This window comes from Myxine glutinosa, chromosome 1, assembly GCF_964187855.1.
Source record: "Myxine glutinosa chromosome 1, kmMyxGlut1.1, whole genome shotgun sequence".
NCBI lineage: Eukaryota > Metazoa > Chordata > Myxini > Myxiniformes > Myxinidae > Myxine > Myxine glutinosa.
This window is the reverse complement of record NC_136261.1, coordinates 417,740,137-417,767,036: the sequence shown is the minus strand read 5'-3', so window position 1 is coordinate 417,767,036 and position 26,900 is coordinate 417,740,137. Positions and strand designations below refer to the sequence as shown.

At 49.5% G+C, this 26,900-nt stretch overlaps 1 protein-coding gene across 2 annotated transcripts; it reads left to right on the top strand.

The window, feature by feature from the left end:
* Nucleotides 1-1,120: 1,120 nt before the first annotated feature.
* LOC137417968 (uncharacterized) lies at nucleotides 1,121-25,270 on the top strand. 2 transcript variants are annotated; one of them, XM_068103912.2, is made up of 3 exons: nucleotides 1,121-1,249; nucleotides 21,239-21,379; nucleotides 21,524-25,270. In XM_068103912.2, the coding sequence occupies exon 3, from the start codon at nucleotides 21,642-21,644 to the stop codon at nucleotides 23,085-23,087; it is 1,446 nt and encodes a 481-aa protein (XP_067960013.1). In that variant the 5' UTR covers nucleotides 1,121-1,249; nucleotides 21,239-21,379; nucleotides 21,524-21,641; the 3' UTR covers nucleotides 23,088-25,270. The 2 variants fall into 2 exon arrangements, with proteins under 2 accessions (XP_067960013.1, XP_067960017.1); XM_068103916.2 differs by lacking the exon at nucleotides 1,121-1,249 and having other exon boundaries at nucleotides 20,338-21,379.
* Nucleotides 25,271-26,900: the final 1,630 nt, after the last annotated feature.

Here is a 26,900-nt window from a genome sequence, read left to right as displayed (position 1 = left end):
CGCCTTACCCTCCTCTTAGGGTGGGGAGGGGGGGGGGGTGGGAGGGAGATGCTAGAGGTTGCGTTACCCCCCTCTTAGGGCGGGGTGGGGGGGAGATGCTCGATATCGCCTTACCCACCTCTTGGCGTGGGGCGGGGGGAGGGGGGAGTGAATGCTCGAGATCGCCTTGCCCTCGTCGAAGGATGGGAGAGGGGGGAGATGCTAGATATCGCCTTACTTTCCACTTAGACGGGGGGGGGGGGGGGTGCTATAGATCGCCTTCCCTTCCACTTAGGGGGGGCGAGATGCTAGAGGTTGCCTTACACTCCTCTTAGGGTGGGGTGGGGGGGGGAGATGCTAGAGGTTGCCTTACTCTCCTCGAAGGGCGTGGGGGGGGGGGGGGTGTTAGATATCGTATTACCTTCCACTTAGGGGGTGGGGGGAGGGGAGATGCTGGAGATTGCCTTACACTCCTCTTAGGGTGGGGGAGGGGGGAAGTGCTAGAGATCGCCTTAGCCTTCTCTTGGGGTGGGGGTGCAAGAGATTGCCTTACCCTCCTGTTCGTGAAGTGGGCGTTCAGGGGTAATTCTAAAGATGTCTTTGTCCTGTTGGGGGGAATGTGAAAGATGGCCTTACCCTCCTGTTGGGCAGAGGAGGGGGGGGGGGGGGGGGAGGGACATGCTGATGTTGTAATGGTCTCTTTTCAACATGCGATGTTTCGACAAATTTCTCTCCTCACCTCCAATCCTTCCCAGGGAAACTCATTTCGTGCATTGCATTCATGTATTATTTATTGCAAATAATCCATCGGACATAATCCGTAACTGTATTTATTGTAATCCTTTGTGTTGTTTATTTTTGTGCACTTACTGCACTTTGTGCTGTTACTGGAGGTTCGTAGATCTACCAGGATTTCGGTTTCGGTGTTTCCAAGAACAGTCGGATGGATGATTACAATCGAGGAGGAGCGGAACGAGGCGAGGCGGGGCGGGAAAGGGAGGGCGGGGCGGGAAAGGGAGGGCGGAGCGGGACGAGGCGTGGCAGACCAGGAAGGGGCGGGGCGGGATGAGGCGGGGCGAGACCGGTCGGGGTGTGGCAGTCCTGGAACGGGAGGAGCATAGCGGCGTGAGAGGCGGGTGGCACTCCGAAGTGCGCGGCATTCTGGAAATGGTTCTGATGTTCTTTTGTTTTCTACTTGGTCAATACAAGGGGTTCTGTGTAACTCCAAACTTCGTGCCAAGTCAACGATTGAAAAACAACTGAACTAAAGGTAATTATTCTCATGCGCCGTGAACGGGAGTGGTAAAATGGCCGATCTGTGGCTTCAGTTTTTTATCTGACGCCAATTGGCCAATGAGCCATCAACTACCACGTGGTGGAGATTGGTGATTCCGAGAAGGAAGCAGAAGAATAAGGAGAATGAATGGCGTGCACAGGAAGGATTCAATAACGACGAAAACCTCCGTGTGATCTTGTAAACCTTGAACTGCAACTGTGACGAAGATACCCATGATCGGATCGGATCGTATCATATCGATCCGTGTCCTTTTTGGTTTCGTGTCCGCGACCTTTTTGGTTTCGTGTCCGCGACCTTTTGTCCTCCGTGCTCGGCTACGTGACCTTTTGTCCTCCGTACTCGGCTCCGTGGCCTTGTGTCCTCGGTGCTCGGCTCCGTGACCTTTTGTCCTCCATGCTCGGCTTCGTGGCCTTTTGTCCTCCGTGCTCCGCTCCGTGGCGTTTTGTCCTCCGTGCTCCGCTCCGTGGCCTTTTGTCCTAAGTGCTCCGCTCCGTGGCCTTTTGTCCTCCGTGCTCCGCTCCGTGGCCTTTTGTCCTCTGTGCTCTGCTCTGTGGCCTTTTGTCCTCCGTGCTCTGCTCAGTGGCCTTTTGTCCTCCGTGCTCCGCTCCGTGGCGTTATGTCCTCCGTGTTCGGCTCCGTGGCCTTTTGTCCTCTGTGCTCGGCTTTGTGGCCTTTTGTCCTCCGTGCGAGGCTCCGTGTGCTTTTGTCCTCCGTGCGCTTTTGTCCTCCGTGCGAGGCTCCGTGTGCTTTTGTCCTCCGTGCGAGGCTCCGTGTGCTTTTGTCCTCCGTGCGAGGCTCCATGTGCTTTTGTCCTCCGTGCGAGGCTCCTTGTGCTTTTGTCCTCCGTGCGAGGCTCCGTATGCTTTTGTCCTCCGTGCGAGGCTCCGTGTGCTTTTGTCCTCCGTGCGAGGCTCCGTGTGCTTTTGTACTCCGTGCGAGGCTCCGTGTGCTTTTGTCCTCCGTGCGAGGCTCCGTGTACTTTTGTCCTCCGTGTACTTTTGTCCTCCGTGCACTTTTGTCCTCCGTGCACTTTTGTCCTCCGTGCACTTTTGTCCTCCGTGCACTTTTGTCCTCCGTGCACTTTTGTCCTCCGTGCACTTTTGTCCTCCGTGCACTTTTGTCCTCCGTGCACTTTTGTCCTCCGTGCGAGGCTCCGTGTACTTTTGTCCTCCGTGCGTGGCTCCGTGTGCTTTTGTCCGTGCGAGGCTCCGTGTGCTTTTGTCCGTGCAAGGCTCCGTGTTCTTTTGTCCTCCGTGTTCTTTTGTCCTCCGTGTTCTTTTGTCCTCCGTGTTCTTTTGTCCTCCGTGTTCTTTTGTCCTCCGTGTTCTTTTGTCCTCCGTGTTCTTTTGTCCTCCGTGCTCTTTTGTCCTCCGTGCTCTTTTGTCCTCCGTGCTGTTTTGTCCTCGGTGCTGTTTTGTCCTCGGTGCTCTTTTGTCCTCCGTGCTCTTTTGTCCTCCGTGCGCTTTTGTCCTCCGTGCGCTTTTGTCCTCCGTGCGCTTTTGTCCTCCGTGCGCTTTTGTCCTCCGTGCGCTTTTGTCCTCCGTGCGCTTTTGTCCTCGGTGTGCTTTTGTCCTCCGTGCGAGGCTCCGTGTGCTTTTGTCCTCCGTGCGAGGCTCCGTGTGCTTTTGTCTTCCGTGCGAGGCTCAGTGTGCTTTTGTCCTCAGTGCAAGCCTCCGTGTGCTTTTGTCCTCAGTGCGAGGCTCCGTGTGCTTTTGTCCTCCGTGCGAGGCTCTGTGTGCTTTTGTCCTCCGTGCGAGGCTCCGTGTGCTTTTGCCCTCCGTGCGAGGCTCCGTGTGCTTTTGTCCTCTGTGCGAGGCTCCGTGCGCTTTTGTCCTCCATGCACTTTTGTCCTCGGTGCGCTTTTGTCCTCCATGCGAGGCTCCGTGTGCTTTTGTCCTCCATGCGAGGCTCCGTGTGCTTTTGTCCTCAGTGTGAGGCTCCGTGTGCTTTTGTCCTCCGTGCGAGGCTCTGTGTGCTTTTGTCCTCCGTGCGAGGCACCGTGTGCTTTTGTCCTCCGTGCGAGGCTCCGTGTGCTTTTGTCCTCCGTGCGCTTTTGTCCTCCGTGCGAGGCTCCGTGTGCTTTTGCCCTCCATGCGAGGTTCCGTGTGCTTTTGTCCTCCGTGCGAGGCTCCGTGTGCTTTTGTCCTCCGTGCGAGGCTCCGTGGGCTTTTGTCCTCAGTGTGAGGCTCCGTGTGCTTTTGTCCTCCGTGCGAGGCTCTGTGTGCTTTTGTCCTCCGTGCGAGGCTCAGTGTGCTTTTGTCCTCAGTGCGAGGCTCCGTGTGCTTTTGCCCTCCATGCGAGGCTCTGTGTGCTTTTGTCCTCCGTGCGAGGCTCCGTGTGCTTTTGTCCTCCGTGCGAGGCTCCGTGTGCTTTTGTCCTCAGTGCGAGGCTCCGTGTGCTTTTGTCCTCAGTGCGAGGCTCCGTGTGCTTTTGTCCTCCGTGCGATTTTGTCCTCCGTCCTTGGCTCCGTGTGCTTTTGTGTTCCGTGCCCTTTTGTCCTCAGTGTCCTTTTGTCCTCCGTGCCCTTTTGTCCTCCATGTCCTTTTGTCCTCCGTGCTCGGCTCCGTTACCTTTTGTCTTCCGTGCTCGGCTCCGTGGCCTTTTGTCCTCCGCACTTGTCTTCGTGGCCTTTTGTCCTCCGTGCTCTGCTCCATGGCCTTTTGTCCTCCGTGCTCATCTTCGTGGCCTTTTGTCCTCCGTGCTCCGTTCCGTGGCCTTTTGTCCTCTGTGGTTGGCTTTGTGGCCTTTTGTCCTCCGTGCTCCGCTCCATGACCTTTTGTCCTCCGTGCTCTGCTCCGTGACCTTTTGTTCTCAGTGCGTGTGCTTTTGTCCTTCGTGCGAGGCTCCATGTGCTTTTGTCCTTAGTGCGAGGCTCCGTGTGCTTTTTTCCTCCGTGCGAGGTTCCGTGTCCTTTTGTCCTCCGTCCTCGGCTCCGTGTGCTTTTGTCCTCCTTGCGGGGTTCCGTGTGCTTTTTCCTCCGTGCGAGGCTCCGTGTGCTTTTGTCCTCCTTCCTCGGCTCCGTGTGCTTTTGTCCTCCATCCTCGGCTCCGTGTGCTTTTGTCCATGTGATGCTCCTTGTCCTTTTGTCCTCCATGCCCTTTTGTCCTCCGTGCGAGGCTCCGTGTCCTTTTGTCCTCCGTGTGAGGCTCCGTGTCCTTTTGTCCTTCGTGCGAGGCTCTGTGTCCTTTTGTCCTCCGTGCTCCGCTCCGTGTCCTTTTCCACAAACAGTGATCGGTTCGGATCTTCTGAGGAAAAGGTTTGTTCGGAGATTCTCATTTAATTATTTACTTGCAAGGATACCAGTCTACAACGGGTGCAAATTGGAAGGATTCTTAAAATGCATTAATTAAAGGTGAACGCTCTGACTATATCCTACAATGCCTAAGATTGGGGGTATTGATATCAGAAATTTTTCAGTATTTTTTTTCATTTATTTCATATATTTCATATATTTCAAATATTTCAGTATTTCAGTTTCAGCACCTCGTGGTATTTGAGCGTCTTGGCAAAATCGTCATGATTGCAGAGGTCGAAGAAGGCAGTCAGCACAGTGGCTGGTGGTGGTCGCTCTGCCCTCTGTACGGCATTGTCCATATGGAAGTTGACTCGCTGGCCATTCTCGAGGTGGACAGCTAGGCCAATGACTGGAGGGAAATGCTCGGAAATTGGGTGCTCTCGGATCCTCCACCATGATGTGGTAGCTGTAGTACTGCAGCTGTGTGAGTTTTTGTCCATCATTTCCAGTAGCAGTCCTGGCCACCAGGTGGATATTGTAGCCATCCGTTCCATATGGGAACACTATGGGGTACTGTAGTGCATCATAAGATGCATGCAGCTCACTTATCCTTTTGAGTGCCCCATTCCGAAGTTTAAGGACAATATCTCTGGGTTCTGTTGGCTCATTGTCCATGAAGATGGCGACTTCTGGTGCAGACTGGGCGTTGTAGCGGCGTGCATGCTCACCACGTGGTCGCTTGTTTTCGTGGATGATTATCTGGCGCTCTTCCGAGTTATCTCCTTCTGCAAGCATTTCTCTTGCAGTCTTCAGCTCACGGACCAGATGGTTATCCTCGTGGAACCACTTTGTGAGCATTTCAATGATGTGTGGTTTGAGGCCGCTGTGGTTCCTGGCAGTCATCTCTTTGGCATGCGAGTCCAGGAAGTAGACCTGTAAGAACTTTGGCTGACCTTCTTCAGGTGGGAGCAAGCTGCCCATGCGGTGGGACACTTGACCTTGGATACAGAAGCTCGGGTTCCAGCCCTGTACTTGAGCTTCCTTATGCCCGAACCTCGTCATCGCAAAACTGCCATTATACGTTCGAATGTTGTCAAGGAAGTGTTTGCTGAGGAGACCTTCGCCAGAGAGAAGTTCCTTCAGGAAGGGAGGAAGGGCAGGGAAAGGCTCGAGGACGACTTTCCCATTGTTGCAGCACACACCTTTGGTCTCTCCTTCGAACTTGTAAGCAGAGCAGTGAGTGCAGACGTGGTCCATTCGGCTGATGTCTGCGCGAGTTGTTGGGTCAGCTGGGTCATGCGTGAATGCCTCCCTTTTGTTACTTGGTGTCCGGGCCCGAGCTCGTGCTTCTGCAGTGCGGTGATGGTTTGCCTCGTGTCTTGCATCACACTCTTCCTCAGTCGCGTTTACTCGCTGCTGTTGTTGCCGATGAGCCTGTTCATTGAGCCTGGTCGATCGCTCATCTTGTCTCATTTACTCGCTGTTGTTGTTGCCGATGAGCCTGCTCATTGAGCCTGTTTGTTCGCTCCTCTTCGGTCACCTGTTGTCTCTCAGTCTGTTTTCGCTTAGCTGCAGCTGCCGTCGGACCAATGCAGCTCTTCCTTTTTCTGGGCATTTCGGAGATTTTGATCAGAAACTGTGTGGAATTAGGCCTGGGTCATCTAAAAGCAGAAAATCGAAAATCCTCATGAAAAACAAGAAAATAGAAAATCATGAAGTGGAATTTAATTGAGAAACTGCGTCATGTAAAATCAGAGAATCCAGAATCAGAAAAAGCGATCAGAAACTGCGTGGAATTCAGAAGTCAGAAGTCATTGTCGTCAATTGAATGTCGCATTTATTTTTTATTCCCTGTCAAATGGCATTGGTCCTGCATTCCGAACCCGGAAGTCGGAAGTCATTGTCGTCAAATAAATGTAGCATGTATGTTTCACTCTGTCACATGCCGTTGGTCCCATGTCAATCGGATGAAGTTGAAAAATTAACGTTCCGAAATACGCTAATGTCATAATTTTAAAACCCGAAGTTTTTTTTTAATTTTAAGGTATGCTGTAGTTGCTCTGAGATGTACTGATTCCGAATATGCCTTTGGTTTTGCTCTGCGATGAGTAGTTCTCGAGTTATAAGAGGACAAACAAACAAACAAACGTACTTTTGAAGTGCGGTGCTACGCGCACGACTTGTTTGCCAGAAAAGGTAAGCAACAACGCGTAGGATCCAAAGAGTCTTTATTACAAAGCTCAAACTGTAGCACTGACTTGCTCGGGGCTGCGAGCCCGTGTATATCCCGAGGCCACGCCTACCCCTCGGGCGTGGCCGACACCTTCTTGGTGCGCGGAATGATGTCACCGCACCAGCGAGCCATCGTGTCCGCCACACGCGCCCCCCCCAGAATTCCCGCGCATCTGAAGGGTCAGTTTGCGAGGCAAACAGATGACGTGGCCGAAGCGCCCTGTGGCAGCTGGCGGCGTCTGGGATGCTGGGATGCCATCTGGGATGCTGCTGGCGGCATCTGGGATGGGTGCAGGACAGGGTGGTGGCGTGCCGGCGGGGCTGGGCTGGGCGGTGCTGAGAGTCCGCCCGCCGGGGGGCGGCCCCGACGCGGGGGCCGAACCATTGGCGGGGGGTGGTCCACGTCGAGGTGGGCCGGCTTGAGGCGATCCACGGAAACGCGGTCAGGAGTGAAACGCGGTTAGGTCAGGGGGGTGGTCCACGTCGAGGTGGTCAGGTCAGGAAATGCCGATGTCCAGTGTGAAGTGTTTCGTCCCGGTCTCCAGCACGTGGAAGGGCCTGTCGTACGGGGCCGCAGCGGTGTCCGGTGGGCATAGTGGCGGACAAACACATACTCCGCTGTGTGAAGCTCCGGGGCGACGTGCATTGGGGGGCACGCTTGGTGCGCCGTCGGCACCGGGGCGAACCTCTGGGCGGTCTCCTGCAGTGCAGAGTGCTGCTGCGCCACGGACCATGGTGCCGTGGAGTCGGGGAGGAACTCGCCCGGCACCCGCAGCGGTTGTCCAAAGACCAACTCCGTCGCAGATGCGCGCAGGTCATCCTTGGGCGCCATCCTGAGGCCCAGCAGGACCCAGGGGAGCCTGTCAACCCAGCCGCCGTCGCGGAGGGTGGCCCGGAGCGCGACCTTTAAGGAGCGATGGAAGCGCTCGCACAGGCCGTTGGCCTGGGGGTGGTAGGCCGTGGTGCGGTGCAGCTGGATGCCGAGCCCCCGCGTGACTGCCCCCCAGAGCTCCGAGGTGAACTGGGGGCCGCGGTCGGACGAGATGTCCGAGGGGGCGCCAAACCGGGCAACCCAGGTGGCGATGAACGCCTGCGCGACGTCCGCCGCCATCGTCGCTGCCAAAGGCATGGCCTTCGGCCACCGGGTGGTGCAGTCCACCATGGTGAGGCCGTGGGTGAAACCTCGCGAGGTGGGCAGAGGTCCCACCATGTCCACGTGAACGTGGTCGAATCGACGTTCAGACACAGTAAACGGGCCAACGGGGCCTGGGTGTGGCGGTGCACCTTCACGCGCTGGCACGCGAGGCACGTCCTGGTCCAATCGTGGATGGTCTTCCGGAGGCCACGCCAGACGAACTTGTCGGCGACCAGCCTCTGGGAGGCCTTCATGTCCAGGTGGGACAGGCCGTGGATGGCGTCAAAAACCCAGCCCGCGGGCACGATGGGGCGAGGCCGGCCGAGGGAGACGTCGCACAAGAGGGCCGTGCCCGTGCCGTTGAACGGCACCTCGGTGATGCGGAGGCCCGTGATGGCGGTCCGCAAGGCCTGGACGTCGGGGTCGGCAGTCTGGTCTGCCGCCATCCGGGCATAGTCGATCCCGAGGTGGACCACGTGGGCGACGGACCGGGAAAGGCAATCCGCCACCGGGTTGTCCTTCTCCGCGACTTGCCGGATGTCCATCGTGTACTCAGACACGGCCGAGAGGTGACGCTGCTGCCAGGCCGACCATGGCTCGGCGACCTTGGCCATCGCAAAGACCAGGGGCTTGTAGTCGACGAAGGCCGTGAATGAACGGCCCTCGAGCAGATGGCGGTAATGCCGGACCGCCAGGTGAAGCCCGAGGAGCTCGCGGTCGAAGGTACTGTACCGCCGTTTGTGCGGGCGGAGCTGCCGGCTGAAAAACGCCAGCGGCTGCCAAGCTCATTTCACCCATTGCTCGTGCACCGCGCCCACCGCGTTGTCCGATGCATCGGTGGTGAGGGCGATCGGTGCATCGGGCACCGGGTGCGCGAGCATGGTGGTGTTAGCCAAGGCAAGCTTCGCGCCCGCGAACGCCGCATCCATCGGCTCGGTCCAAGCAACGTCACCTTTGCCCGGCTTCCCCCGGTGGGCCTCGTGCAGGGGGCGCAGGAGCTGGGCGACGTGGGGCAGGAAACGGTGGTAAAAGTTCACCATGCCCAGGAACTCCTGGAGCCCCTTGATCGTGCGGGGGCGCGGAAATCCCCTGACCGCCTCCACCTTGGCCGGTAAGGGGATGCCCCCGTGCCTGGTGACGTGGTGCCCCAAAAAGTCGATTTCGGCGATGCCGAACCGGCACTTGGCAGGGTTGATGATCAGGCCATGCTGGCCCAGGCGTTCGAAGAGCGTGTGGAGATGGCGGAGGTGCTCCTCATGGGATGCGCTTGCGACGAGGATGTCGTCCAGGTAGACATAAACGAAATCCAAGTCACGCAAGATGCTGTCCATCAGCCGTTGGAACGCCTGAGCCGCATTCTTCAACCCTAAGGGCATCCGCAGAAACTCAGAGGCCAAATGGTGTAATGACGGCCGTCTTCGGTATGTCCTCCGGCCTGACGGGGCCCTGGTGGTGTCCACGGATGAGGTCCACCTTGGAAAAGAGAGACATTTTCGCCAACCGGGCGGAAAAGTCCTGGATGTGAGGGACCGGGTAGCGGTCGGGGGTGGTGGCATCGTTGAGGCATCGGTGGTCTCCGCACGGCCGCCATCCCCCGCCGGGCTTCGGCACGATGTGCACCGGCGACGCCCAAGCGCTGTTGGAGCGCCATACGATGCCCAGCCGCTCCAGCGTAGCGAACTCCACTTTCGCCACCGCGAGCTTCGTCCGCTCGAGGCAGCATGCCGGGGCGTAGGCCGGTGGCCTGACGGTGGGGATGTGATGCTCGACCCCGTGCTTGACGGCCACCGCCAAGAAGGTGGGCCGCGTGAGGGCCGGGAAACTGGCGAGGAGGCGGGTGAACTCGTCCACTGCCGGAGCGTACAGACCAACTTCGCCGGGACCGAACCGCTCAGCAAGCCGCTTGGCGAGCCGCTCGGTGAGCCGCTCAGGGAGCTGCCCAACGAACTGCTCAGCACGCAAGCAAGCGAGCTGAATGTTTCAGCCTGGACGAGGCGTCTGTGCTTCACGTCCACCAACAACCCATTTGCACATAGGAAGTCCGCACCGAGCAATGCCATGGGCATGCCGGCAGTTACGAACGACCACTGGAAGCGTTGCCCTCCGAACCGCAGGGAGAGGCAGCGCTTCCCGAATGTGCATATGGGTGTACCGTTGGGTGCAAGCAACGCGGGGCCCCGGCCCGCGGTTCGCTTGTTGGACATGGAGGCGGGGATAACGCTCACCTGTGCTCCTGTGTCGCAGAGGAAACGGCACCCGGACAAGGTGTCCATGATAAAAAGGAGGCTGCCAGAAAGGCCGATGCTCAGGGCCGCTACCAAGCGCCGGCCCAGGTGTTTCCCGACTTGCCAAATGAGCACGGCAGGCAAGACTGCCTAGCCTTGTGGCCGAACCTGGTGTGGAAACGGCACCAGGCTTGTGGCGGGGGCGGCGGAGGACGCGGCTTTCGTGGTGGTGGTGGGCGGGGCGTGGCGGCGGCCACGAGGTGTGCATCCACATCAGCCTCGGGATCCACGAGGTGTGCAGCAGCATCAGCCCCGGGATCTGCGACGGAACTGAAACTCGCCCGCGTGGCACAAGAGCGCGGGGTTCCCCTTATTTTGGAACCGGCCAACGCGAGGCGTACCTGTGCCGGTAGCTGGTGTAGAAAGAGTGCCCGGAATAATAAAAAAATCCGGGGCTTTGTCACCCAGCAATGACAGCATGGAATCCATCCGCACCGATGGTCTTGTGTCGCTGAGTTCGGGAAGGTCCAGGAGGCAGTCGGCCCGTTCGCACTCCGTGAGGACAAACGTGGCGATGAAGAGGCGTTTGACTGCCTCGTACCTGTGGTTGGCCGGCGGGTTCCGCAGGACGGACACTACTCGGGCAGCTGTGCCGGGCCTGAGGGCGGCGATCACGTGGTAGTAACGTGTCTCATCCGCCGTGATGACTCGAAGCTGGAACTGTGCCTTGGCCTGCACGAACCATACCCCGGCCTGTGCTTCCAAAAACTCAGGGAGCTTTACCGTGACCGCGTTGTTTGCCATGGTGCATTCTGTGGTCAGCGACGGCTGAACCAAATCGGGGTCACCAGTGAAGTGTGGTGCTACGCGCACGACTTGTTTGCCAGAAAAGGTAAGCAACAACGCGTAGGATCCAAAGAGTCTTTATTACAAAGCTCAAACTGTAGCACTGACTTGCTCGGGGCTGCGAGCCCCGTGTATATCCCGAGGCCACGCCTACCCCTCGGGCGTGGCCGACACCCTCTTGGTGCGCAGAATGATGTCACCGCGCCAGCGAGCCATCGTGTCCGCCACACTTTACTGCTTTATATATATAGATACTGAGAAAGATATTCTGTAAAACGATCATTTGAAGTGATTCTTCATAATATTAATAGAGAGATCGTGCGAACATGATGATTATACACAGCACGATGTGACAAAGCGATGTGGATGGATTATGAAGAAACTCGGGGATGAGATGGGTAGGTGTGAAGAAGAAGAAGCTGATTCAATTTAGGTTCAGGTCCGAATCCAGATCCGGTCGATCAGTGAATACAAAACGTTACCTGTTTATCCTGGTGGAGGTTTGTGCGATACCGAGTGTCGTTCTACTTCGTTACCTGTGAAACTAATCCTGGTGTTGGCTTCATGTTTAATGTGGCTGCTTTAAGATGTCAGGTTCACGCCGTTAAAATAACACCAGGGGGATTGACTCAGGTTGTTATTTTGAAGTCGGAAAAATGAGTGCCAGCCTCCCGGGAACAGGGGGCACTGCATCAGGGGGGTGTGAAATTGGAAGTGGGGTGTTTCTGAGGGAAACAGGTCTTCAGTCACGTTGTGGGAGCTGTGCTCGCACGATAAAGCCAGACAAAATGGACGACACAGGAACGAAGTTTCACCGAGCTATTTATTTAGCTCAAAACCAAAGAACTCAAAAGCACACTGAATCCGCCCCTCGAACGGGCGGCAATTTATATCACAAACTGAACACACAAAAGCCACGCCTCTCAGGCGGGGCATGGTATGCAAAATAGGTAAGTCACGCCTCTCGACGGGGCATGGTATGCAAGGCAAGTGTTCGCCCGAGAAGGGCAAGTCTGGACACGCGCGGGCGAGTCCGGACACGTGACCGCTCACCGTTTGCGTCATCTGCCGGTGCACGGCGATTGTGTCATGCTTCCGGTAACTGCTACATGCGCCCCCCCTCCACCCCCCAGAATTAACCTGCACCGGGAGAGTCAGTTTGAGGGGGGTCCTGATGACCCGGCCGAAACGACCCCTGACGATTCGTGTTGGGGGTGGTAGGCGGCATGGCGGTGGATGGTCGGGCGGGGGGCTTGTTTGAAGGGGGACGGCGGCCCCGTTGTGGAGGAAGGGCCAACCGTGGAGGTTGGTCTTGGTCCAAATGGGCCGGCTTGAGGTGGTCCACGGAGATGCGGTCCGGCTTGCCGCCGATGTCAACGATGAATGACTTGTCGTCCCTCTGCAGGACCCGGAAAGGTCCATCGTACGGCGGCCGACCACGGCTCCATAACCTTGGCCATGCTGAAGACGAGGGGTTTGTGTTCCACAAACGCCGTGAACCGGCGGCCCTCCAAAAGATGGCGGAAGTGGTGAACGGCCAGGTAAAGGCCGAGGAGCTCGCGGTCGAAAGCGCTATACTTGCGCTCGTTAGGTCGAAGCTGCCGGCTGAAGAAGGCCAGTGGTTGCCAAGCTCCGTTCACCCACTGTTCATGCACGGCGCCCACTGCGTAGTCGGAAGCGACCATGGTGAGGGCGATGGGTGTGTCGTGCGCCGGGTGTGCCAGCATGGTCGTGTTGGCGAGGGCCAGCTTAGCGCCCGTGAATGCCGCGTCCATCTCTGTGGTCCAGGGGATGTCCTGCTTGGCCGGCTTGCCCCTGTGGGCTTTGTACAGGGGGCGCATAAGTTGGGCGGCGCGAGGCACGAACCGGTGGTAAAAATTTACCATTCCCAAAAATTCCTGTAGGGCCTTGATGGAGCGGGGGCGCGGGAAACTTGTGACTGCCTCCACCTTGGTAGGCAGCGGGATGGCCCCGCGCTTCGTGATGCGGTGCCCCAGGAAGTCTACGGCCGTTACGCCAAACTGCCATTTCACCGGGTTGATGATGAGGCCGTGCTGGCCGAGGCGCTCGAAAAGCGTGCACAGGTGGACGAGGTGCTCCGCCCGCGAAGTGCTGGCGATGAGAATGTCATCCAGGTAGCCGAGCAGAAAGGTGAGATCATGCAGCACACTGTCCATCAGCCGCTGGAAGGCCTGGGCCGCGTTCTTAAGGTCGAACGGCAATCGGAGGAACTCAAAGAGGCCAAAAGGTGTAATTACAGCCGTCTTCGGAACTTCGGCCGGCCGGACAGGTACCTGGTGGTAGCCCCGAATAAGGTCGACTTTGGAGAAGATTGCCCGCCCTGCCCAACGGGCAGAAAAGTCCTGTATGTGTGGTATCGGGTACTGGTCGGGGGTGGTGGCATCGTTGAGGCGGCGGAATTCGCCACATGGTCACCACCCGGTTTGGGCACGATGTGCAGGCGCAAGGCCCACGCGCTATTCGAGCACCGCACAATGCCCAATCGCTCCAATGTGTCGAACACCGCCTTCGCCATGGCGAGTTTAGCCGGGTCGAGGCGGCGAGCCCTGGCGTAGACCAGTGGACCTGTGGTCGGGATGTGGTGTTTGACGCCGTGCCTGATGGCGATGGCCGAAAACGTTGGCTGCGTGAGGGTGGGAAACTCGGCGAGTAGGCGGGTGAAGTCGTCCATGGCCGGGAGCGTGCAGGCTAGCTTGGTCGGAGCGGAGCCACTCAATGGGCAAGTGAGCGAGCTGAAGGTCTCCGCGTTGATGAGCCAACGCCATTTGACGTTGACCAAAAGCCCATGCGCACAAAGAAAATCTGCACCCTGCAAGGCCATGGGCACGTTCGTCGTGATGAAGTCCCACCTGAAACGCTGGCCCCCGAAGCAGAATGCAACGCTGCGCGAACAAAGGTGCGGATGGAGGAACCGTTTGCGGCAACCAAGGCGGGGCCGCATAGCGCGGCCTGTTTGTCCTGCACCGAGGCGGGTATCATGCTCAGCTGAGCGCCGGTGTCACACAAAAAACTCCGTGTCCATGATAAACAGAAGGCTGCCTGAATGGCCGATGCTCATGGCAGGCAGCGAGCGCCGGCCTGGTCATTTCCCGACCTGCCGAAAGTGCATGGTGGGTGGCACGTTTTGGCCTTCTGCCCGAACCTGGCATGGTAATAGCACATGGTCCGCTCTGGTGGAGGCTCTGGCGGTCACGTCGGGTTCGGTCGACGGGGCGACGTGGCGGCCGCTGCCGTCAGTGGCGTGGACTCGGCTGGTGGAGGCGCCGGTCATGGTGTGGGCATTGCTTCGGTCGGCCCAGGGTCCCAGGTGGCCGCTCCGACATGTCGCCTGGCCGAGAAAAATTTATCGGCCTCCTTGGCCAGGGCGCGAGGGTCCGTGATGGGCGAATTAGCCAAAGCTAACCGTACCTGCCCAGGTAGCCGCTGGAGGAACAGCTCGCGGAAGAGGAAATCCGGGCTGTGGTCACCGAGAAGAGCAAGCATGGACCAGATCAGAAGGTTGCATGTTCAGATCATGTCAGGGTCACCAATTGTGGGAGCTGTGCTCACGATAAAGCCAGTCAAAATGGACGACACAGGAACGAAGTTTCACCGAGCTATTTATTTAGCTCAAAACCAAAGAACTCAAAAGCACACTGAATCTGCCCCTCGAATAGGCGGCAATGTATATCGCAAACTGAACACACAAAAGCCACGCCTCTCAGGCGGGGTGTGGTATGCAAAATAGGTAAGTCACGCTTCTCGACGGGGCGTGCTATGCAAGGCAAGTGTTCGCCCGAGAAGGGCAAGTCTGGACACGCCAGGGCGAGTCCGGACACGTGACCACTTGCCGGTTGCGTCATCGGCCGTTGCACGGTAATTGTGTCATGCTTCCGGTAACCGCTACAACGTGATATAAATCGTCAATTTTCAACCAATTCACTTCATGTATATTTATATATTGGGGGAAATGCCAGGGGCATAGAAAAGGCCCTTTTATATGGTATGTGCGTTTGAAATCAGAGGGGATGGGGGGGAGTGATGTCAATAACTTCCAAGTTCCAACAATAAGAACCAAGTTCCATAGGAAGAACCAAGGAATTCTCTATAAAAGTTCATATAAAGGGCTAGACATCTGGCAAATGAAACACATTCACTTCTTCATGCATCTGTGTGAATTAAATTGGCATTTCTCCCAAGAATGTCCCTTCTTTTCTATAGTTTGCCACATGGCACATACCATATAAAGGGGCCTTTTCTATAGTTTGCCACATGGCATATACCATATAAAGGGGCCTTTTCTATAGTTTGCCACATGGCACATACCATATAAATGGGCCTTTTCTATAGTTTGCCACATCGCACATACCATAAAAATGGGCCTTTTGCATAGTTTACCACATGGCACATACCATATAAATGGGCCTTTTCTATAGTTTGCCGCATGGCACATACCATATAAAGGGGCCTTTTCTATAGTTTGACACATGGCACATACCATATAAAGTGGCCGTTTCTATGTCCCTGGCATTTTCCCCAATAATTAATGCTATCGGGCTGGACAGCCAGCTTAACGTGTATACCTGGGCCCAGACGAGACAGTTTAAGGTGAGTGTGCATACCTGTAGACAATACCACAAGCCCTTCCCACATTGGACTAAATAACTAAATAACCTTCACTGTTTCTTAAAATACACAGTTTTGTTGAAAAAAAGGAAACGGGGTGACTTTTTATTAAAAAGGGGATTTTGGTGTGTGTGTGTGTGTGTGTGTGTGTGTGTGTGTGTGTGTGTGTGTGTGTGTGTGTGTGTGTGTGTGTGTGTGTGTGTGTGTGTGTGTGTGTGTGTGTGTGTGTGTGTTAAAATTGGCATGTCATTTATTTATCATGGTAAAAGGTACATGTTTCATTTTATCACTCATTTTGGGAGCTCAAATGGTCCATGTCGTGTTCAAATTTGATGTGACTTAGATAAGATCTGGTGATGTCACGGCCGACACATTTTTGCATGGCTTTGGTACCTTAAAATTTGGCACAATAGCACTGTGGACATGACTCGTAATGATGCTGAAAATCAGGTTTAAGAATTGATACATTTTAAATATGAACAAACTGTATTTTGTTGATCATGCAAGACTTTATTCAAGATGATGTAAAATACTTAAAAAAGAAAGAAGAAAAAAAATAATCCATATTCCAAGTCGCGTGTGACCATATTCCAGGTTTCACACTGTGGTCGCTTGTTTGGTATTTCTCAATCTGCTTTAAGTCTATATGTATTGTGTACCTGCATATGCTGGGATTCTGCTGGTGGACTATGCATCCCCGAGGCTCGGCCCCTGTGCGAATTGTTTTCATATATATATATATATATATATATATATATATATATATATATATATATATATATATATATATATATATATATATATATATACATATATATACATATATATATATATATATATATATATATATATATACATATATATATATATACATATATATATATACATATATATATATATACATATATATATATATATATATATATACATATATATATATATATATATATATATATATACATATATATATATATATATATACATATATATATATATATATATATATATATATATACATATATATATATATATACATATATATATATATATATATACATATATATATATATATATATATATGTATATATATATATATATATATATATATATATATATATATGTATGTTAATTACACCTAATTTGTGTCAAGTTTTGTGAAACGAGATTGATATGAAATCATTCATGTTGTCTTTGTTGCTAAATTTATTCTGGTTTCTTCAAACAAATAGCGACTTTCGTCCGCAATGTTCTTACCTCATACCAACGCACGTCTGAGTGTATGCACATGCGCTGTTCAAAAAGGCACCCAACAACAACACGGTCCTCATAGAGCTGCTCATCGCAGCTAAAAACTGCATTTTGTTCATTGTGCAAGACTTTATTCAAAACTATATAAAAGATTTGAAAAAGAAAGAAGAAAAAAAATATTTAAACCAAATGGGACTTGAACCCACAATCCCCTGCTTGGAAGTCTGACGCCTCATCCATTAGGCCAATAAAGGGGCACCATTCGAATTCTCCACCACATATTTCCATAGAAGATGTTACCAAAAAGGCCCGCTTGCATGTGAAATCCCCATTTCCAAACACATCACAATAATAACTCGATCACAGTTCATTTCCAAACTCATGACCACACAAAAACACAATACCTTTACACAAGAAGTAGTTAATGTATTTTATTTGCAAGATGTCGGGTGCCCCTTTTATATCAACTTTTCTAGAGCATTCCTTGTTTCCTCCTAAGAACACGAGTCGTCCAGCATGCACACAAACATTTTTGAATGGCCCTTATTTTCTGTTTGGCATTTTCTACAAGCTATGGAATGTCCCTTCTTTTATATACTTTGCCACATGGCACATACCTTATAAATGGGCCCTTTCTATGCCCCTTGCATTTTCCCCAAGAATGCCCCTTCTTGTAACATGCATTAGAAATGAGGTGGTTATGATGGGATATGATATATGTTTGAGGTAATGAAGGGTATAGACAAAATAAGTGCAGAATAATTATTCAGCAGAGATAGTCACAGGACCAGTAGACTGGGCCCAGAGACCAATATACTATAGTTTACTCTGGGTTTATTTTTATCTCTGCAAATAAAAACTCATTCATTCGATGCTGATTGATAAGACAACTTACAAAATGGGACAGCGGTGAACAAACTGGATGTAAAAGCCCACATTTTTGGATAATAATTGATTGGATTGACAACGGAAATAACTCAAAAAATTCCAAACAGAGTGAAGAAAATAACATGTATAATTTTTCTGTGATTAACATTAGCATTGTATCCCTGGCAGATCATCGATGAAATGGAGAACTTCTTGGAATGGCTGAAATTCCAAAGCCTGAGAGCAGAAACAGCCCAAGCAGTGATCGATAAACTTGGAATTGAGAATCAGAAGGTTTTTCGGGCTTGTACCGAGTCGGATGCATTGCGGACCGAGCTCCTCTCTCTCTCCAAGGAGAAATTACAATTTGCATTGTATGCTGACTTCTCTAAATTTATGAATTCTTTTTCGAAGCCGCAAGATGTCCAGATTGCAGGTTCTTCTCTTTTGGGAAGTATTTTCGTCAACTTGGAGAATGTTATTCCAGAACTTTCCAGTTCCTGTGAAAAGATTTTCAGATCCCAAAATGTGCAGCTGGAAAATGTTCCTGGTTTATCTGGAATAGGGTTCAGTGATTTCTGCAATCTCCGCTCTCAGGATGATGGATCAAGAGCCATGTCTGGTATGCGAGTTCTTTAGAGGCAGGTAGAGGTAAAGGTTCATATGAAGGCTATGGGCAATGAGGTAATCGCAACACTCGAGGCTGTACTGAGAGAGGTGAGTGAGCATGTGGATGGTGTCCAGAACGAGATGGGAGCAGGTGAGGCAAGAATGATGGAGATAATTGGGATAAAAGAAGAGGTTAATGGGCTTAAACAGGGAGTACAATGACCTGTGGATGAGCAAAAAGAACTGAAGAAGCAAATCAGAAGTAATACAGGATCTAAGTGCAGCTCGAGAAATGCGCTTAGATTCTGTATTTGGACTTGAACAGCAGGAAGGATGTAAAAAGAGAAATGTTGGCAAGTAAGAAAATAATTTAAAATGGGACATAATGGCTGGACACAGAAGATAAATTAAATGGGACGAAGGAGTAGAGACGAAAGAACTGAAAATGAAAGAAATATTGGAAGACACTAAAGTCATCTCAAGCCCGAGAAGACAAGTGAAAGGGCAAAGAATGTTGATGAGGAGATCATGGAATATGTAGAAACAATGTGTAAAGATCGGGATAACACATGTCAGGTGCAGGTGGAGAGGATATGAGCGATCAAAGCGGACCACGACGAGGTGAAGCTGTGTGAGCTGGAGCAAATTCATGGTGTGAAAGGGTGTGTGCCGAGCTTGGGTGGAATAAAGGAGCCGGGGTTCCTTGGCGTGCCGAGCCTGAGTGTAATGAGAGTGTGCCGTGAGCGTGCAGAGTGGAGTGCATGAACGAGCGAGGGTATGGGTCATGCATCGATTCAGACGGGAGTAACCATTACCTTGACTGAGAGGAGGGGTGAGGTTACCGAGCGGGAAATATTTTAAATGTTAATATGTTCTCATCCTGTGCGCGGGAGATTTTAAAAAACAGGTTTGTAATCCGTACCGGTCTAAGGGAGGGTACATTTCAAGGCACTCCATGTCACTGTGTGTTAACGGTCCGTGTTGGGCAAAACGCCCGTATGCAGATGATTGGAAAAAAATTTTCCCAAGAAATGGTGTGCGGCTGAGTGTGCGCGGCACAAATGCTGCATCCGGCACAATTGGCAAATTCAGCTGCAGGATCTCTGTGGAAAGGCTCATATCTAAAGTTGTGTGTGAACTGTCATGGAGAGACCCATGTGTGTGAATGGAGTGAGATTGACTGTGGAGTGGATCGTGTGAATAAATGGTGTGCGTGAGATGGCTGGTGTGTGTAAGTTGTGTACGCTGGGCCATGAGGCGATTTGGGGATGGACCACGTTGTGGTGAAGTGGTGTGGTTGTGGTGAAGGTTACGGGGCTGCGCATAGGTGTGTGACGTCTGTGGGGGTTCCACAGCATGAGCAGTGGATGTGGAGAACACGTCCGAGTTCCCGTCGGGAATCCGCCGAATGTGAGTGCGAACATTTAAATCCATTGGCAGGTTACAGATGTGCCGCAGAACTTTCCCACAGATGGGGAATTACATACGATATAATATTTAGTGCGTAAGCGGCTTAAAAGCTGGAACTCTAGAGCAATCGCTGCTGTTTGAACGTGTTGAGCACCCGAGGAGAAGTTGCCTACCTGTTCATGCCATGGAAGGATCACCTGCCGAGATCAATTGTCTTGCCAGGTTTGGCGGTCTCAATCGGTGTCAGTCGTTACTTAAAATCCCGTTAAGCCGCGAAGCTAGTTCAGAGGTCGGGGAGAGTCCGAGAAATCCCAGAAAATGTTTTAAATAATTTTTCCATCTTTATTTCATGGAAATTGAATTAAATACTTAAACACTGCTGCTGAACACAAATCGCCGCCTTGTTATTTCCACTAACCTTCAAGTTAGTATGCTTCAATAGCGCTTAAGATCTGGAATTTTTATTTTTATCAATATTTAACTTCATGATTAGTTCACCTGGAGCGATTTTCCGGGGAGCTTATGTGATGGTGCCTCATCAGTCCGTCCATCCATCCATTTTTCCATCAACACTTGCAACTTTTTCTCCTCAACCGCTGATTGAATTGTGATGAAACTTGGCACAAATTATATTATTGCTTTGTGACTAATGTTTTTCACGGCATTAAAAAATTGGGTCTTCCGGGAGTCAAAGTGGGTCCACGTTTAACGCCCCCAAAATAGGAATTAGCTTTTGACTCTGAAATTACACACATGATTTTGATGAAACTCGACCACAACCGTCATCACCTTTGATGTACCAACGTTTGTTCATGGCACATAGAAAATCGAAGTCTAAGGGGCTCAATGGGAGGGGAGGGGGGGGTGGGGCAATTGTGTCCAGGTTTGACCCCTCAAAATAGATATGTGCTTTATTCTCTGAAACTACACACACAATTTTGATGACACTTGACCACAACCTTCACCACCCATGCTGTACCAAAGTTTGTTCATGGCATTAAAAAAATCTGCCCTTTGGGGTTGTGCAGGGGGCAGAGTCTGCCCTCCAAAATAGGTATTTGCTTTCTTCTCAGAAACTACACATCCAATTCCAATAAAACTTGACCACAACATTCTGTTTGTCACCCATGATGTACCAATGTTTTTTCCCAGCATTTACAAAAATGGGGGTCTAAGGTAGTCTATGGCGGTTGGCGGGTGCAGGGGGTGGTGGGGGGGGGGGGGGATGGATGGAGGTTGATTTTTCTTTTCATTGTTTAAAGTCTAATGATGACGTTTGTATGATTGTACATGCTGCCCTGTCCACCAGCATCCATTCAAATTGGTTAAAAATGCCCTGATATGGTTTAAAATACCTTTATTCAGTGTAGTATACTGCTTTATTCTACAAGATGAGTGCCCGAGGGTATTGCCCCTCTGTTTAGATTTAAATGGAAGTATACATTTAATGACGTAACTTGTTCTGTGATCTCTCAAGATGGATCTCAGTCTCATTTCCCTCCAAACTACTGACGCTGATTTGTACACAGGTGATCTCTATCCTTTAAATGTGGAAGGCAGACAACACAACAATGATTCATCTGTCACAGAAGATTCAAAATGTGCTTTGGCAAAGAAAGGTTCAGATGATATTCACATGACAAACGGAGGTACTGCCTGTTTTGCAACTGGTGAGTGGAAACGTAAAAAAAATTAACTTTGCAGAAGAGATCTTTTGTGTTGAGAAAATATTAAATTTTTGGAAAAGTGTTAAATATTTAGCATTTTGATTTTGACAAAAAAAAAGAAAATTGTTGTGTTCTTTCTTTCTGTAGAACAATCCAGAAGTAATAAGGGACAACTAAGGTCCAGGCACAACTTGACAGTGAAGAAGAAGCCTTTTTTGAAGAAAAATCATGAAATGAAGACTCACTTCCTTCAAAATACAAGTGCATGTCTGGGCCTCACAACACCAAGATTAATATTAAATTGAACAAACACACAAAGGTTGTAGAAAGGGGAATACGTTATAAGTGTAATGTGTGCATAATGGATTTTGCTTCAACGAATAACATCAAAATACACATGAGGATTCATACAGGAAAACACCCCCTTCAGTGCTCTGTCTGTGATGAAGGTTTCTCTCGAAAAAGCAGTTTGAAATTACATATGAGGATCCATACAGGAGAGCGCCCTCACAAATGCTCGATATGTGATAAAGGTTTCTCTCAAAACAGCCATTTGAAATCACATGTGAGGATCCATACAGGAGAGCAAACTTACAAATGCTCGATATGTGATAAAGGTTTGTCTCGAAAAGGCGATTTGAAATTACATATGAGGATCCACACAGGAGAGCGACCTTACACATGCTCGATATGTGATAAACGTTTGTCTCGAAAAGGCGATTTGAAATTACATATGAGGATCCACACAGGAGAGCGACCTTACAAATGCTCGATATGTGATAAAGGTTTCTCTCAAAGCAGCAATTTGAAATTGCATATGAGAATCCATACAGGAGAGCGACCGTACAAATGCTCGATATGTGATAAAGGTTTCTCTCGAAAAGGTGATTTTAAATTACATATGAGGATCCACACGGGAGAGCGACCTTACACATGCTCGATATGTGATAAAGGTTTGTCTCGAAAAGACGATTTGAAATTACATATGAGGATCCACACAGGAGAGCGACCGCACAAATGCTCGATATGTGATAAAGGTTTCTCTCATAATGTCAGCTTGAAATCACATATGAGGATCCACACAGGAGAGCGACCTTACAAATGCTCGATATGTGATAAAGGTTTCTTTCGAAAAGGCGATTTGAAATTACATATGAAGATCCATACAGGAGAGCGACCTTACAAATGCTCAATATGTGATAAAGGTTTCCCTCAAAACAGCCATTTGAAATTACACATGAGGATCCATACAGGAGAGCGACCTTACAAATGCTCAATATGTGATAAAGGTTTCCCTCAAAACAGCCATTTGAAATTACACATGAGGATCCATACAGGAGAGCAACCTTACAAATGCTCGATATGTGATAAAGGTTTCTCTCGAGAAGAGAGTTTGAAATTACATTTGAGGAAGCATACAGGAGAGCGAGCTTACAAATGCTCGATATGTGAAAAAGGTTTCTCTCAAAACAGCAAATTGAAATTACATTTGAGGATCCATACAGGAGAGCAACCTCACAAATGCTCGATATGTGATAAAGGTTTCTCTCGAATAGACAGTTTTAAATTACATATGACGATCCATAAAGGAGAGCAACCTTACAAATGCTCGATCTGTGATAAAGGTTTCTCTCGAAAATACAGTTTGAAATTACATTTGAGGATCCATACAGGAGAGCTGAAATCTGAAATACCAGGATATGAAAAATGAGATGAAGAGGATTTGGAAATTGAAGAAATCTGAAATTGTACCAGTGATAGTCAGAGCAACAGGGAATCCAGATGATCAAGAAAATCCCAAAGAAGTACTTATAAAGCATTCCGGGAAATATAATGACAAATAATCTACAGGTGGAAGCTGTCAGAGGTTCAGTGAGGATTCTGAAACGAGCCCTTGGACCAAAGCTATGAGAACGAAGTTTCACAAACTGGTTAATGAAAAAGAATCCTTTACCGAAAAAGGTGGGGATTTTGAGTTCTGGGAGAACTTCCTTCCACCTTCTAAAAAAACCGGTCTGTGGAGATAACAACCAACGAGGGCATCCGTACAAATAGACCATGGGCCGATTCCACTAATTCTGCTTGGTTTTCGAATTCCGTGGTCTATGATGAGAAGTATCTGCATATGTGCTTGATATGTTTAATAAGTGTATATGAACCATAAATGAAATGTTCCCATGTTCGAAATTTGCACATTAATGAGCAACGGCCAAAAACAAAGAGGAAGTTAAACTCCGTTAGTGAGGACTTCCTTTTCCCTAGCAACGGTTGCATAGATGATTCTAAATCGAGATTTTGAGCATTGCAATCCTCTGATCATGCAAATGTATGATTTTGCAAATCATCTGATGTTATCAGATATTATTTTGTGGATTATTTCATATACATAATTCCTATTGGTGACCGTTGCTATGGTAAAAATATCCCTAGCAACCAATATTTCACAAACTCCTTATATGCATCAATTGATTCACTTAAAGTATAAATCTGCCCTGTAAATTCGACTAGCCAGGCTCGAAACATACTGGTATAATTTGGGGACTCGTGATCCCACCCCACATCCCTATATTTATAACTTGGAATACAAAAATGAAGCATTAAAGAAAAATATTTCAAAAAAATCGAAATAATTATCACACATACCTATACTTTAATGGGTATTTATATTTGTGTGGTATCCCCATACTACCTTTCTCTATTTTTGTCCTCGAGATATACAGACACACAGACACACATCAACACTCACATACTTTTACACACATGACACGTGCACATCCATATCATTCTTTTTATATTCCAAATGATCCTCATTCACTCTTCTTTCTTGTAAATATTTCCTGTTTCCTTCCCCTTTCTCTCTATTAACACACACACACACACACACACACACACACACACACACACACACACACACACACACACACACACACACACAAACACACACATATGCACACCCATACAGACACACACATGCACTCATTTTAAGTCACATTTTTCATAGTCTTAATTCATCCTCTGTCTCTCATTCTCTCTCAAGCTGTGTGCATCCCTATCTGAAACAGCACTAAATAATGGCAAAAGCCACTCAAACAAACCATTTATGTTCAGTTTATAAATGGCACGTGTGTTTCACATATTCTCTTTGACATGCATATGATATTGCGTATAACAAGTCTTGATGTTAACAAGTTTGTATGAGGACATCATAGTCTGAATCATTACACAAACATGCAACTCCTCCAATTCCTCTGAATATCGGCAAGTTAGTGCACATTAAGTACTGCACATATAATTTAGTTCAATAATAAATGGGAAAGGATAGATATTGTACTTGGCATGCATATTCATTGTAATTTTTCATATGAAAATCCACCCCTACAGGACAAAAGTTCACATTCTTAAACGACATTCAGCTTGTTTTACCCTGCAGTATAAACTGTTCTCGGCGAAAAGAAAACACAGGTATAATCTTTTAACTTTGGAATGAAATGCATAATTTCTCAGTCTTACATTCATCTGAAATACAACATTTTGTATTAATTAATCTTTCATTTTCAAATGGAAATGATCCCATTCTATAGAAAGTGGCAAAACCTTTGTTGTAAAATGAAGAAAAAAGAACAAAAACGTTGATTGTGACCAGTGTTTAGGAATTTTGTTTTTTATCTGATTTAGTTGTTTTTCTTGGCCCGTTTTGGTTTTGCTCATATGGCATCTTTCCATTGTTTGAACATCAATTTTTACTCGCTCTTTGATGTTGTCCATGTTTCATTGCCATGTGTGATATGGGGAGAACACCCATGTTGTAAAATTGTTTGTCAGAATAAGACTTCTACTGATGTTTTTCATGAAACTTGTATTTGTGAAGGGTTTCACAATAAAGAGAGGTCCTCAAAGCACAAATGCAGTGTCTGTGTGATTGTGAATACTAGGGCATTGCCCGTACTATATCTATATCTAAAATTATATCCCCCCCCCCCCTCTATTTACATGAAATGGTTTGGTCCAAAGCGAACGGCTTGCGAGTACGGTGACAATCCCCCCCCTCTATTTACATGCAATGGTTTGGTCCAAAGCGAACGGCTTCCGGAGTTTGGTAAAGAAATCGCCATCGCGTGCACAAACGCGCAGGAAAGCGAATGAATCGCAAATTCGGTTTTATTAGTTTTAAAACATAGTTTAACGCCAACATAGTTTGCAAACGTGAAATAAATGAATACGCTCTCAAATGTGCCATCCGAGGCAGAGTGTGTCCTCCACGTTCGGCACACGCGATCGTTCGCTGCTCTCTGATTGGTTGAATCGTTTTTTGGACATAGCTCGGTAAGTAATTGTCCGATTAATATGAAACCTTGAAAAGGCACATCCTCGGGTCCCCAGCAATATACCTGGCAAGTTAAAAGTATATCGGACCCGTGGTTGTCGAGAAACAGCGGTCACAGACAAACGTACAAACGTACAAACGTACAAACGTACAGAGATTACTGGAATTATAGATAGATGTAACGGCACATTATGATCAATTATTAGTCATTTGAGAGTTTGGAGTTGTCCACATCCCGAAAAGTAATCCTGATTAAACCGAGAGTTGTTCACCAAACCACATGAAAGCCTTGCAGAGCACTTACCATTATGACATGACTGCACTTCATGCCATCGATGATTGCTGCCAAGCAGCACAGTTACACAGGTCTCAATGTGAAGGCCACACAGCTGGTTTCTCCCACATTTTTCTCAACAGCAATGGTAATGCAATGTTAATGGAGGGAATAGCTTTTAACACAGATGTGAAGAGTTGAAACGAACCCCTCCCCCCCCCCCCCCCGCCCCCCCTGCCACACAAGGTTGAGATTCAAGTCGATGTGGCCAGGATATAACGAACAGTCTAATATATATTGTTACGAATCTCAGAGACGGCCCTCCCCTTAGGAAGGGGGGGGGGGTTAATCCCCTTGGCCTGTTGAGCCGGCCTTCTCTGGTCCTGGTACTTGTCACGCTCCTTTGCGAGGTGGGACTGATCAGGGTTATTGGTCAAGGTGTTCTCCCGAATACCTTCACCAATGCATCCGCAAAACAGGGAGACAAGTACCACTCGAAACCACGGACAAGATGGTATTTGCCGAGCTGGTTAGCAATCCACGGTTCGAGCCGTTATCAATTACTAAACCCGATTGCGAAGCGGTTCGGCCAAAATCGTGCCACAGGTATTCAATCAGGAAGAAGGGACGAAAGCGATCGGATGAAAAAGAAGAAACCAAAGGTACGAAATAACAGACATTTATTAATTATGTACAGAAACCCAAAGAAAGAGAAGAAGAAATGAAAGCAATTTATAGTGAAGAGGAAGAATCAGATACACAGGGCAATTCCTTAAAACAAGCTTAACTTATACCCAGACAACACAAAGGACAGACCACGGACTTACACAACAAGGGAATAGCAGGCAGGAATCAATGGAGGAGGAGATGGTCCAGGTGGGTCAACAGGGCTGGAAGGTTTGACAGGGCACAGCAAGCAGGTCCGC

What these genes read in the sequence shown, in the direction of transcription:
- LOC137417968 (XM_068103912.2), top strand. Translation starts at nt 21,642, where the DNA reads ATGTCTGGGCCTCACAACACCAAGATTAATATTAAATTGAACAAACAC.